Source organism: Chaetomium globosum, genomic scaffold (assembly GCF_000143365.1).
Source record: "Chaetomium globosum CBS 148.51 scaffold_3 genomic scaffold, whole genome shotgun sequence".
NCBI lineage: Eukaryota > Fungi > Ascomycota > Sordariomycetes > Sordariales > Chaetomiaceae > Chaetomium > Chaetomium globosum.
The window spans coordinates 3,241,362-3,253,869 of NT_165978.1; the positions used below are offsets into that span (position 1 = coordinate 3,241,362).

A 12,508-nucleotide genomic window follows, 5' to 3' on the forward strand; every position below is an offset into this window, starting at 1 on the left:
CCCGTGCAGTCCCGCTATATGAGTGGTACACGCGGAGAGCGCACTGGAAGGCGAGGATGCCGACTTTGAGGCGCTGGCGGAGTATTGTGGTCATGCGACGGTGAAGAGAGATCGAGATCCGTATGGCCGAGTTGAATGGCGGGAGTCTTACGTTGAAGGCGCCGCTGTTGAGAGTTGTGTCCGTTCGGCCTAGGCAGGACCGGCCGCCAGAGCTGCACTCGTTGTTCGGGCGTGCACCGGGCCGGTCGGAGGTGACGGAGGTGGTAGTCCAGGTGAAGTTAAGGGGTGAGAGTGTGTGGGTGGAGGGTGGTTTTGAGGATCAGGGTGCTGTGACCGATGCCACGAAGCTGATTGTCGTCTTCCTCTGCCGGCTGCCACACGTTTTGGAAGAGGGTTTTGTTGAGCAGCGGTTTGGGCTCATTTGGAGCCGGTGGGTGACAATGAACGATACCGAAGGGTTGGGTTCATCGATGGCGTGGTGCTCAAGAAGTCTATCTTTGGTGCGTTCAGGGGACACGGCATGTTCTCTATTGTTGGTTACCCCCGCCCCTTTGAAAAGGACGATGTCTACGAATCCGTACGGGATAATGACCTAGCCGAGGATCCGCTGAAGCTGGATAAGACGCAGGTTACGATATGTTAATCTTGCTGGGCTGGGCCTTTCTTCGCATTGAACCACTTATAAGATCTACCTCTGGGATGGTTATCTGCCCCAACCATAACGTAGAACAATTTTGTGTTGAAATATTTAATCTCATATGAAAACTCACTCAAGACATAGGAAACTAAGCGAGGCAATTTGTCACGCTCATTCATAACATTCAACCTGGCGATGTTGATGGTCTCTCAAACCAGGGGTTAACTCTCTATGGACCCTCCCCTGTTGATCGCTGTCTCACCTGTTCCCATGATTGGCCGAGCTCGGTCTCATTCGTTTGTATGTACGTCTTTCCCCGCGTTTCTCCAACCAGGCGGTTGCAGCGTGGATTCGCGGGGAGTGACATTGCCCAGCCGGAGAATTTCCCCCTTGAGGAGGACTGCCGACTTGGCATCACCAATCCTCCCAACGTCGTTGCATGCCGCAGGGCGAGCGGGCTACTCAGTTGCCTTGTTCGTCCCTCGCATAACAAGTGCGGCTGATCCCTATGGACGGATGATCTCACGCACCCTTCGGTTACCAACTGTGCCAACCTGCCCTCAGCGTCCCTCGGGCAGAATGCAACCTTGAAGAGCCAGGCCCAGTATCACATGTTTTGTCCTGGGCTCCGGCGAGGGTTGAAGCCGCGGCTACGACGTGGCCGTGGAATTACACAAGATGTCCTTGGACCCGGGGCGTGAGCGTGTCGAGGGTTCGAGTACGGCTGTCTCTACGCACCTAAAATTCTAAACCTCTAGGGGCTACCACCTGCAGGTTCACCACCTGAAGGCCCCCGCTTCCAACCTCTATACAATAGCTACACCTCCCCCTAATACACCGCTTGGTGGACTAACCACCCAACATGCGTTCCCTCCCCCACCTCCTCGCCGCCCTCCTCACCACCACCGGGGCGGCAGCCTTCGAATACAACACGTTCGACGGGCCCGGCTTCCCGTCCTGCTACAACGTATCACGGGTGCACAACGCCACCAGCGTCGCCGACATGGCCGCGGTGGTCAAAGAAGTTGCAGCCGCCGCCTCCTCCTCCTCCTCTTCATCCGCAGTCGGGCGCGTGCGCGCCGCCGGCAAGGGCCACATGTGGTACGACACGCAGTGCAGCGACGCGTGGACGGTGGTGGTGCGGACGGAGCAGGTGAACGCCATCTCCGAGTTTGCGCTGCCCGCGGGGGCGGACCGGGGCTCGGTGTGGGTGGAGGCCGGGACGACTTTTTTTCAGCTGGCCGAGTACTTGCACGCGCGGGGCGCGTCGGTGGGGTATACGTTGACGAATTGGAATATCAGCTTCGGGGGGAGCGTGGCGATGGGGGCGCATCGGTCGTCGATTCGCGAGGAGAGTATGGTGGCGGCGGGGGTGTTGGCGATGGATATTATTGATGGGAGCGGGGAGGTGAGGAGGGTGGTGAGGGATGAGGGGGACGATGAGTGGTTGGCGGCGTCGACGTCGTTGGGGTTGTTGGGTATTATTGCGAGGATTCAGCTGCAGGTGTATCCGGATACGAAGGTCTATGCTAAGCAGGCGACGTGAGTGATTGTTTACTTCAGGTACGCGAGGGAGAGAATAGGGGGCGTGGCTGACAAGTTTAGGCTCGACGAGAAGGACGTCCTCGACGGGGATATCTATGGCATGATTGCACCGTACGCAACCGCCAATCTCTGGGTGCGTGGTCCATAAGTAAAAGCAAACAACACCTTCGTCTGGTACTAACGGAACGCAGTGGTGGCCATACAAGCGCAAGTTCCACCACCGGTACTACGATCCGGTGCCTTCCAACTCGACCCCCCAGGAAGGTTTCCAGAACACCTTCTCCGTCACCGAGCTGGAGGCCATCGCCGCCCGTACCTTGCTCGACAGCGGCAAGTACCTGCCCACGTCCAACATGCTGGCCGAGGAGATATTCTTTGGCCTGTGGGAGAAGCCCAACTTCCGCGAGAAGACGACCAACGAAGAGATCAAGGAGTGGCCCGTCTACGGGTGGAACTACGACGTCCTCATCGGCGGCCTGTACCCGGACCAGAAGGCCGAGTGGGAGTACGGCCTGGCGGGCTACACGATGGAGCTGGCGTTCCCCATGCCGCTGGCAAACAAGATGTTGAAGAGGGTCCGGCAGCTGTTTGACGATGAGCTCAAGAAGGGGATCGTCATGACCTCGACGTACCGGAGCGGGATCAACATCAAGTGTGAGTTGTTGTTGTAGCTCCCAGGAGACAAGTAGTAAGTGAGATGCTAATAGCACGGCAGTTGGCAAGGCCTACTTTGACTTCCTCGGCCAGGTCACGTACAACACGACCGACGGGGCCGACTGGACCAAGGGCGCCATCATGTTTGATTTTCCCTCGTTCCGGCCTACCATTGGCGACCACAAGCGGTTCAACGAGCAGTTCTGTAAGGGAATATGGTATAAAGCATCCGGAACCACTGTTGAACTGACCGTGACCCAAAGACCACAGAGTAGCCAACACGCTCATCGACGAGTTCCCCGTGCCGCCCGCACTGGGACCAAGAATACCCGCGAAGTGTTTACTCGATCGGTCAAGAACCTGGATCCCAAATGTGGGTGTTTTAACCAGACCGATAGGGGTAGTTTGGATATCTTACTAACCAGATGCAGCACCTCGCTCGCTTCAAGGCTGTTCGGGAGCGGTTCGATCCCCAGGGCATCTATCGGAATGTGATTGGGGAGATTCTAGGTTTTTATTAACGCATTGCTGCTGTATGTACATGGGCACATACATTGCTAGGTACCTCTTAAAGACTTGTCCTTCTCAAGGAGCCCCAGCCCACCTGCATGATGCCTCGGTTTCTCGCCCGTATGCCGACCTCTTTTCGCCACCCTAGACTCTAGGTTTATAAGCCTTTTTTGAAAAGTCGTTTCACTGGGCACGTAGTGTAAGGGTACACCCGGGTCTCATTATCCGCCGGAATAGCTGGTTCGATTTCGGCCGTGTCCACATCTTTTTACTTTTTACTTGTAGTTATTCTGTTTCTTATTAGGTCATCTTCTATGCTTCTCATAAGAGACTATCACCACTTACTTTTTGTTGGGATTCTTTCCGCATATTAAAAAACATCATCTTGCCACACATGATGTTCTTTCACGTTGTCGACTAGCTTCAAGGAGGAAGGTGTACTCTAGGCAAAGCTGTGAAAGGAAGCCCCCATCATCCATGATCCCCATCCTTAATCGTAGCTGCACGTTTAAGTTTGAGTACCTGCACTTCCCCCGGGGCCTGGTCGCGCACCAAAACGTTTTACCTGCCTGTCGTGGCTTACGCGCTCCATCTATTATCATATCGTTTCATGAGTCATGATCCATCATCCAACATCCATCGGCCATCTTTAGTTTCTCTCTCCCGGGTCGTGATAATACTCGTATTTTCTCTTCGTTTTTCTTGGGATGCCACAATTACCCAACATCACTGTCTCCAACCAAACCACTTGGGCGCGCAGTTTTAGGTCCATCGTTTCGCCATCCACCGTTGCAGGTTGACGGCTGACATGGGCGGAACCAAGAGCTCAATGCCAGCTGGTCAAATGTCCAGCAATCGAGTGGTAAAGACAAATCACAAGACGGTTGCAGCCAGATTCAATATCGGGGTGCTGCGCAGTATGGAAAAAGAGCTGTTGAAGGATCCCGAGGCCAACATCGGCGACCTTCTATCCTCTTCATATCCTAAGTACCTCAAGTCGTTCAGGGAAGGAGGTGAGAATGCTCAATATTACTCAATACCTAATTACATGAAAGTCTCCCTCGCCTTGCGAACCCGGACCTGATTTAAATTGGAATACGTACCTAGATTGCCGGAAAACCCCGCGACGGCTTCCCAGCCATGACATCCGCTCCAGGCTTCACAGTACCGATTCTGCAACTATTGTATGCGAGTTGTCTACTGAGCTCCAGAATCTTCTCGGACGCTATAGACAACTCTCCGGCGCTGTTATCAAGCTATTGGATAAAAGCGAAGTACTCTACAAAAGCCCGTGGGCCGCTTGTTGCATGGTTTTCCGTGTCAGCGACGGAATCGTCGCGAAAGTCACCCTCGAGGAGCTCATCACAACTGAATATCGGACCCTGCCGTACCTACAGGAACACTTGCCGCGCTTCCCGGCGCCACGTTTACATGGCGTGATCCGCATCGGGCCGTATGGCTTGCTGTTCACCTCTTTCGTCTCGGGCCTCAACTTGCAGAAAGTGTGGCCTGAATTGGATGACGCCCAGAAACAGTCCATCAGCACCCAGCTTGACAAGCTCCTCATCGACCTCCGATCCCTTCCATTTCCGCCAAACACGCCGCTTGGTGGGATAGGCGGCCAGGGCTGCAAAGATGGAAGACGAGTTGTACGCATCAGCCACAAGCCCGTCCTGGATGTCAGCCAATTCCAAGATTTCATCTTCGCTGGCTCCACAACCGCCTCGCAAATGTACACTCAATTCCTGCGATTTCTGATGCCCACATCCCCGGCAAAAGTCACCTTCACCCACGGAGACATCCGCCCGGCAAACATCATGGTGCGCCAGGACGAGGAAGGCTCTTGGACCATTGTTTCCATCCTTGACTGGGAGTCGAGTGGCTTCTATCCCGAGTACTGGGAATGCGTCAAAATGACCAACAACTTAACCCCGAGAGATGAGGACGACTGGTATCTGTGGCTGCCGGAGTCTTCGTCGCCACGGCAGTTCCCAGTGCAGTGGCTGATAGACAGGATTTGGGATCCCAACCTGGAGAACAGCTAGATTACCAAGTGCATACTTTAACTGAACCTGGCTTATAAGTCTAGCTATCGTTGGATGGCATATGAATAGAGTCGTTGAACAGCGTTAAATGTGTACATCCTTTGAATGTAGTTAGGCTGTAACGGGACCTGTTTGTTGGTTCTATCATCTGAGCAATGATGGCAGGAGCTACTGTTGGAAAGTCATGGCACCGGAAACGGTCATGACACCCGGAAACGGACAAGGTACCAGAAACGGATTCATGGCATTTGGCACCACAAAGTCTCGGATGACCACGGGTTACCTTAAGGAGACAAAGGAGAGATTTAGGATAAATGTCACGGATATGCCGACGGGCGGAACCACAGGCCAGTCGCTAAACAAACCAATCAGGGAACCCACATGAGTGGCTCAGTGAGCTCAGTTGGAGGGTACAACTGAGCACACTGAGCACACAGGACTTAGATAGGTATATAGTCACTCGTTCTGGAGAGCTCTGGGAGTTCTCCAATTAGCAATCACAACTACAGTTCGCTACAAGCTCGGAAGCCTACTGTTGAGACAAGCCTTTGTTGTGCACCTTTTGGCTGCACCGAACCTAAGCACCCTTGAGAGATTACCTTCAACCGAAGCTGAGCCCTAACAGGACAGGGTCCTGAAGTAGGTTCGTCACAATAGAGCCACCTGCTCTGAAGAACTCTAAGAGGAGAAGAGGGTAGACTCAGAGATCAATTGATCACTTCTGAGTTGCTCAAGAGCACCTCAAATTTATTGTTGCAAGTCCCCATCATTTGTGAGATAACTTTGGAATCGTGGCTGTTGGTTTTCCAACAGCTACTTACAGTCTTACCCCGGAAGGGGGTGCGTTTACAGTTTACCCCGCTCTAGCGAGAGTCCACATTCCACTACAGATTCACATCCTCTGTAACCATCCATCATACCATCCATCATTCCTGACGAGGCACTCTCCCATCATGGGTCGCGTTTGTGCGGATTGCGGGCGCGACCTTCCCCAGACCTCGTACACTTCCAACCAGTGGTCCAAAGGTATTGGGCTGTCGCGATGCGCCGGCTGCGTTCACGGTCATTCCTTCGACACGCCTGCTCTCGAGCAATCCGACAGCGGCCGGTACAATCAATCCACAAAGGCCGACTTTTCCGAAGATGACCTCGAGAATCCTTTCGCATCGGGTGCTTTTCGCTGGGTTGCCAGGGGAGTTTACACCGGCGGCACACGATCTGGCCAAGCCTGCGTTTTGAAATGGTTCAAGACGGGCGTTGTCTTCGAAGCTGAATACTTTGCTCTCGACATCAAGGCGGTCGATAAAGCTCTGGAGATTGTGAACCGCTTCAATGAGCTGAATATGGTCAACAAGACCGTCAAGATCAACGTACCCGCGGTGTGGGTGTTCCAAAAGCCGTGTTCCCGGGCTGGCCAGAAAGCCCTGGTTGAGCCCTTCATCCAGAACTACAAAAAGTTCAACAGCAACACTGGTTGGATGGACGATTGGGGGCGGTGGCCGCAGGTCATGCAGGCCTTGAGCCGTAGGTGAAACCCTAACACTGATCCATGGATCACAACAACCCGTGACGTCCACTGAGTCGGTCTGACTGATAACATTTTTCTGCTACCATGAAATAGACTTCAGCTACCACATCTCGGGCGGAAACCACGTGCTTTGCGACCTGCAAGGCGGCATTTACCAGCACGAGCTCGTCCTATCCGACCCGGTGATCCTCTCCAGCAACGGCGACTACGGCGTCACCGATCTCGGCCGCGACGGCATCATTTCCTTCTTCAGCCAGCACGACTGCAACCAGTACTGCCGCCCCAACTGGACCAAGCCCGCCAACCCGCGCCAGCTCTTCAAGCCGGTCCCCGGCACCACCATGCTCCGCCGCACCGTGCCGACCGCCTTCTCCCGGCCCGGAAATACCCGTGATTACGGGAACTGGTACTGACTGGTGGAACGAGCTGTGGAGAGTTACGTCCTTGGCCCTTGGGGTATGCGGCTGGAACCCTGGGAGGACATGATACAGAGAGTGTTTTCCTCCGAAGGAGTCGGAAGGACCATGTGACGTAGTTTGGACCACCGTTTCTAGCTGCGTGTGGTTTCAGATTCCCACAGTTTAAACCACGGCACTTCGTAGATGTCTAGACTTCTCAATTGATGCCTAGACGCACACTACTCACACTTAAAGCGACGTGTGATATGTTGTAATGATGGTGCTAACACGTCTTAAACAAGATGACCAACCTAGGTATGTAATAAACAAAATACAAGTGAAAAAAGAGTGGACACGGCTGGACGAACCAGCTGCTCCGGGCCGCCGGAAAATGAGACACCCGGGAGCGTATAGCAACACCACGATGCGCCCAACAAAACTCACTGTTGAAAAGAGTTTATAAGACTTGATTGGTTGCTGGTCGACGGTTTCCATGTCTTGGCATTGATCCCCAACTGCCGCAACTGCCTCATCATTTCACTCCTTTTCTCTTTTGATTCAGATCACTCAGATTCAACGACGCCATGTCGTCTCAACTGCCCAACATCGACGACCAGCTCGTCACGCCCACCAACCCGGCACGGGAAGACCTCGATGGCATGGACCACGCGCGATGCGCTGCTCTCCATAACTACCTCATCGACTACTGTCTCGCGGCTGATGGCCGGCTCAACGAAGCTGGCGAGGGCAACCAGGCCATCTACTTCAGCACATTCGGTGAGGCGGCCGAGGCCGTCCGCCAGCGGCTCCATCCCTCGGTGGCCGACTTCCTCACCGCGGCACGCACTCCCGATGCGCCGCTCTTCTACTTTGTCGACGGCATGCCCGGCCCTGACTGGGGCAACTTCAACGGCCTCTTCGCCAACGAGACGGCTGACCTCGAGGACGAACCCGAGGACTCCATCGTGCGCCTCTACTACTCCCACCCGGACGCCTGCGGCGGCAAGTCGGGCGGCGGCATGCTCTACCACCAGCGCCGCCACCTCGCCTGCTTCTTTGTACACCCAGACGACACCGAGTGTGCGTTCCCGGTGGACGATCATCCGCAGTGCTGGCATCACCTGGAAACGATCCTCTCCCATTGGATAGCGCTGATCCGCCTCGGCAAGGTCGTCGCCTCTCCCAACAACGAAGAGCCGGGGCTATACGGCAGTCTCAAGATCGGGAACTGGGAGTGGCGGCCGTATGGCGAGGGTCAGGTAGCCGGGTGCGTCGCGGCATGGGACCAGCTCTGCGGCGCCATCGAGGTGCGGCGTCGGCAGAGCAGCGTGACCACGATCGATGACGACCCGGACAACCCAGCCAACAACCGTCCCAGCGGCGAGCCCTTACTTCCATCAGCAGCCCTGGACGCAGCCAAGATCGCCCACCCCTTCCTTCGCGCGCGCCTTTCTCAGCCTTCGCGCGCCGCCCCCGACACATCCGGCAGATCGCCCCCGGGCTCTCCCTCCCCCCGCCAGACGCGGCCGCGTTCGCCGCCGCCCAGCCCTTCACCCACTTCATGCCCCGGCAGGCGCGCCACTGGCACGGCACCGAGCCGGACGGGGTCGTGCCGCCCGTGTACCTGTTCTTCAGCCACGCGGGCGCGCCGCCGGTCGACGTCTCCGGCTGGCGGTTGCCCTCGTTCCGCGGCCGCTGGGACGACGGATCGGAACACGGCGTCGCGTTCCCGTCGCGTGTGCCGCCGGGGGTCTACACCGAGTGCGTCAACCGCTCCGAGCCCGAGGCGACTGAGGAGGGATTCCGGATGTTGCTGCCTTTTGGTCTGTACGGCGCGCGTCTGACCAGTGGTGGTGGGGTTCGGAATATGGCGGCCGATGAGCTGTTTCAGCATGGGTTCAAGCCGTTTGGGGGGGACCCGAACCGGCCCCAGCGCCTGGAGCGTTTGTTAGGCCATTGGGCGGACTTGGTTGAGCGGGGGGTCTGGGCTGTCGGGCCATATGGTGTGGAGGGCTCGATCGAGGTGTTTAGGGATGCAGCGGTGAATTGGGCGGATTATACCATCCCGTCGAGCTGGTGAAGTGGTAAGGCGCATTTCAACTTTGAACTACCCTCAAACCCCAATGTTTGAATTTGAATTGATTGATTAATCCTAGAAATTGAAAAGCTCAAACCGACTGGTTGTCAATGGATTGAAGCCACGTGACAAATCGACCATTGGGGTATGCAGGAGTGCAGGAGCGCAGGTGCGTGTGTTAGGCTGTCAGGCCGCACTTGCAAGTTGCAACTTTCTTCATGTTGACCGCAGCGTTTGAAATTTTGAATTTTGAACGTAGCCCACAAATTAACGATTCAGTCAAACACATTATTTTCCAAAACTCGCTCAAATGCATTACTGTGCTGAGTGCGATCGCTATTTTGGGAGCATGGAATCGCTTCAACAGCATCGCCGTGACTCAGCTCAGCATGCCTATGGGGCCCGTACCTCCAACTCGACAACCGGCTCATTATTTGGGCCGACCACTGGCTCAATATTTGGATCGACAACCACCTCATTATTTGGACCGAGGGCAGCAACTGCACACTCTGTTGCCCAGACAACACCATTGCCGGCAGCTTCTGAAAATGCCGCCCCAGCGACCCAGACAGCCACAGCCCGCGATACGGCCGAATTTGATATGATGGATGCGATTGATACGATCGAGACCTCTGAAATTCTCATAGATGCTCTAAAAGGGTATGTCGTGACTACCCTATCATTTGATTATTTCTCTCTCCCTGTGTGGGTCGTTTCCCTCTTTGGAATTATTAAGTGTTGACAATGGTGCTCCAAATAGGCTCTATACTAGCGGGGAGTACTCGGATCTTGTCATCTCCTGCCAAGGAAAAGAATACAAGGTGCATAGGGCCGTCGTATGCACCCAGTCCGACTTCTTCTCGGCAGCTTGCCGCGGAAGCTTCAAGGTCAGTGACAGTCCACGCACCAGCAAACTAGCAACGACGCCAAACTAACACAATAGCAGGAGGCACAAGAAGGAAAGATCGACCTCCCAGATGATAATCCTCGCCTTGTCCACATCATGGTACATTATCTGTACCACTTCAACTATGACCCAGGAATGGACGGACACGAAACCGACGTCGAGAACCCAGCAGAGGGGCCCCTTTACACTCATGCGCGGGTTTACGCCTTGGCAGAGAAGTACCTGATCCACGGGCTGAAGGCTGTCGCACTTCGACAATTCAAGACAGCTACTGCGAGCTCCGTCGACATCACTGATTTCCTTCAGGCCATGGAGGAGGTGTATATGTCTACTGTGGAGGATGACAGAGGCTTAAGGGATGTTGTCGTGGAGGCCATTTGCAAGCACCCCGATTGGCTAGACAAGGAGGAGGTACGAGATGTGCTTGGGAAGCTGGGAAGTTTGACGTATGATATGGTTATACACATGCGCGAAAACGGCCTTTTCAGGCTTTTCTAAACCTAGGGTCAGTTCACACGTTGACAAGATGGCCCCGATGGCCCATGGGGTGTGGAAAGTGATGTTTCACAATCAAGTACATATCTAGCTGTCGACGTTCATGCTGTCAAAGAAGACTTGGGAACAACCAAGGTGCGTATGTACAAGGAAGAGCCTAATTGGCAAAAGAACTTGTCAACCTCGATGCAGCCGACTCTTCCGGAACCGAACACGATCTGGTTGGCGTCGGTATCAAGGAGAGAAGGATCAAGTGCATGTTTCGCACAAACTGTTAGATTTCTTCAATTTCTTATGATGCAAACTACAAATTAATACTCCCATTGTTCATAATAGGCCTAACTTATGCTCGTTGGTAAGAAATCTCCATGTAAATTGGTTTTGTTGCATTTGACTCCGGAGGGATCTGGCACCTATTCAACTTAAATCAAGTCGAGCACCACTTCACAAGTCCAAGCAGGCAAAACCCCATCCCACTTTATCAAATCTTTCACTTCCACTGCCATACCACTATTAAAGGATCCACTTGAAATAACCTCGACTATGTCCGAGGCAGAACAGCTTCGGGATCGGCTCGACATTTTCTATTTCCTTTGTAGAATATGGCACTTTTACCCCCGAAATATCCCACTACTAGAAGCTCGCTGCAGTGTGACAATAAGCATCCGGTGCCTTCATTTCTCTATGATTAATGGAAGACTGGAAGCCAATCCAAGCCAGTGCCCGTGCAGTAGAAGAGATATATTCCATAAGAATTGAAAGTAAACATTCAACAGCGAACCCCTAATACTGGGTTCACGGTTTGTCCTGGTGGCAATCCTAAACAGCCCCTTTTGACCCCTTTTCCGACATCAACAACAAAAGCGCTCACACTCGTGGTGAACTTACAAACACAATTCACAACACAGCCCTCTGTCCATAGCACTCGTATTACTACCACTTGTCTGGGTCTTGATTCTTTAATTAACATTGTACCCTTCACCCGCTCAACCTTTCACCATGAGTAACCACGCAAGAACGGCTCAACGACGAGCTATTACGGACTAATCTGCCTACCGGTGAGCCGTCCCGCCCAGAATCACTCATCCTACTCACGAAAACTCGAGTCCCAAATCTCGTCGGCCTAGCCGCACGCACTTCCACTCCTTCGACCCCCTTGCCGCTGCCATCCGTACCCCTACCCCCCTCCAGCCCGCCCGGCATATCACCATGGTCATAAGCCACCATCACTCTGCACATCACCATAATTACCACCGCCACCTCCCCCATGACCATACCTAAACTATCTCCACCCCCATAACCGCCATCCCCATACCCCCCTGTCCACCACCCTCACCCTCACCCTTACCAGAACCAGAACCAGAACCAGAACCAGAACCACCAGGCCCCCCAATCCCCACCCCGTCCACGGCGCGTTCCCCTCATTTGCATCCCCACCCGAACAACTCTCACCCCGTCCCGGATGTGGGATAGGGATGCGGATGCGGATACCGGCCACCCCCGGGCCACCCCGGATGTCCCGGATGTCCCCGGCCCACTCCGTCCGGCAACGGCCAGCCCTTGGGTACCGGTGGTATACGCCCGTCTTGGGTACGTGTGGCGCGTGGGTGGTGACCGTCGGCGGTGGAATAACCGGGTTGCTGGTCCTCGTCCTTCCGGTGGTGGTTGGTTGTGGGTGGTTGGTGGAGCTGGTGGGTGGGTTGTCCTTGGTG

At 54.6% G+C, this 12,508-nt stretch overlaps 4 protein-coding genes and 1 non-coding gene across 5 annotated transcripts; all 5 read left to right on the plus strand.

Moving 5' to 3' along the window:
- Positions 1–1,499: 1,499 nt before the first annotated feature.
- CHGG_06344 (uncharacterized protein) lies at positions 1,500–3,494 on the plus strand (the record flags this gene model as incomplete). The annotated part of the gene is made up of 5 exons (XM_001222438.1): positions 1,500–2,143; positions 2,201–2,315; positions 2,374–2,836; positions 2,898–3,209; positions 3,430–3,494. 5 exons carry the CDS (start codon positions 1,500–1,502, stop codon positions 3,492–3,494), a joined length of 1,599 nt encoding a protein of 532 aa, XP_001222439.1.
- A 40-nt stretch (positions 3,495–3,534) lies between these two features.
- CHGG_11367 lies at positions 3,535–3,607 on the plus strand. The gene has a single exon. It is a non-coding gene; the product is annotated as a tRNA-Met (tRNA).
- A 547-nt stretch (positions 3,608–4,154) lies between these two features.
- CHGG_06345 (uncharacterized protein) lies at positions 4,155–5,391 on the plus strand (the record flags this gene model as incomplete). The annotated part of the gene is made up of 2 exons (XM_001222439.1): positions 4,155–4,359; positions 4,454–5,391. 2 exons carry the CDS (start codon positions 4,155–4,157, stop codon positions 5,389–5,391), a joined length of 1,143 nt encoding a protein of 380 aa, XP_001222440.1.
- Positions 5,392–6,344: 953 nt separating this feature from the next.
- CHGG_06346 (uncharacterized protein) lies at positions 6,345–7,332 on the plus strand (the record flags this gene model as incomplete). Its single annotated transcript, XM_001222440.1, has 2 exons — positions 6,345–6,915; positions 7,013–7,332. 2 exons carry the CDS (start codon positions 6,345–6,347, stop codon positions 7,330–7,332), a joined length of 891 nt encoding a protein of 296 aa, XP_001222441.1.
- A 569-nt stretch (positions 7,333–7,901) lies between these two features.
- On the plus strand, positions 7,902–10,799 carry CHGG_06347 (uncharacterized protein; the record flags this gene model as incomplete). The annotated part of the gene is made up of 6 exons (XM_001222441.1): positions 7,902–8,584; positions 8,953–9,358; positions 9,474–9,563; positions 9,762–10,054; positions 10,155–10,281; positions 10,341–10,799. The coding sequence occupies 6 exons, from the start codon at positions 7,902–7,904 to the stop codon at positions 10,797–10,799; spliced, it is 2,058 nt and encodes a 685-aa protein (XP_001222442.1).
- Between the last annotated feature and the right edge of the window lie 1,709 nt (positions 10,800–12,508).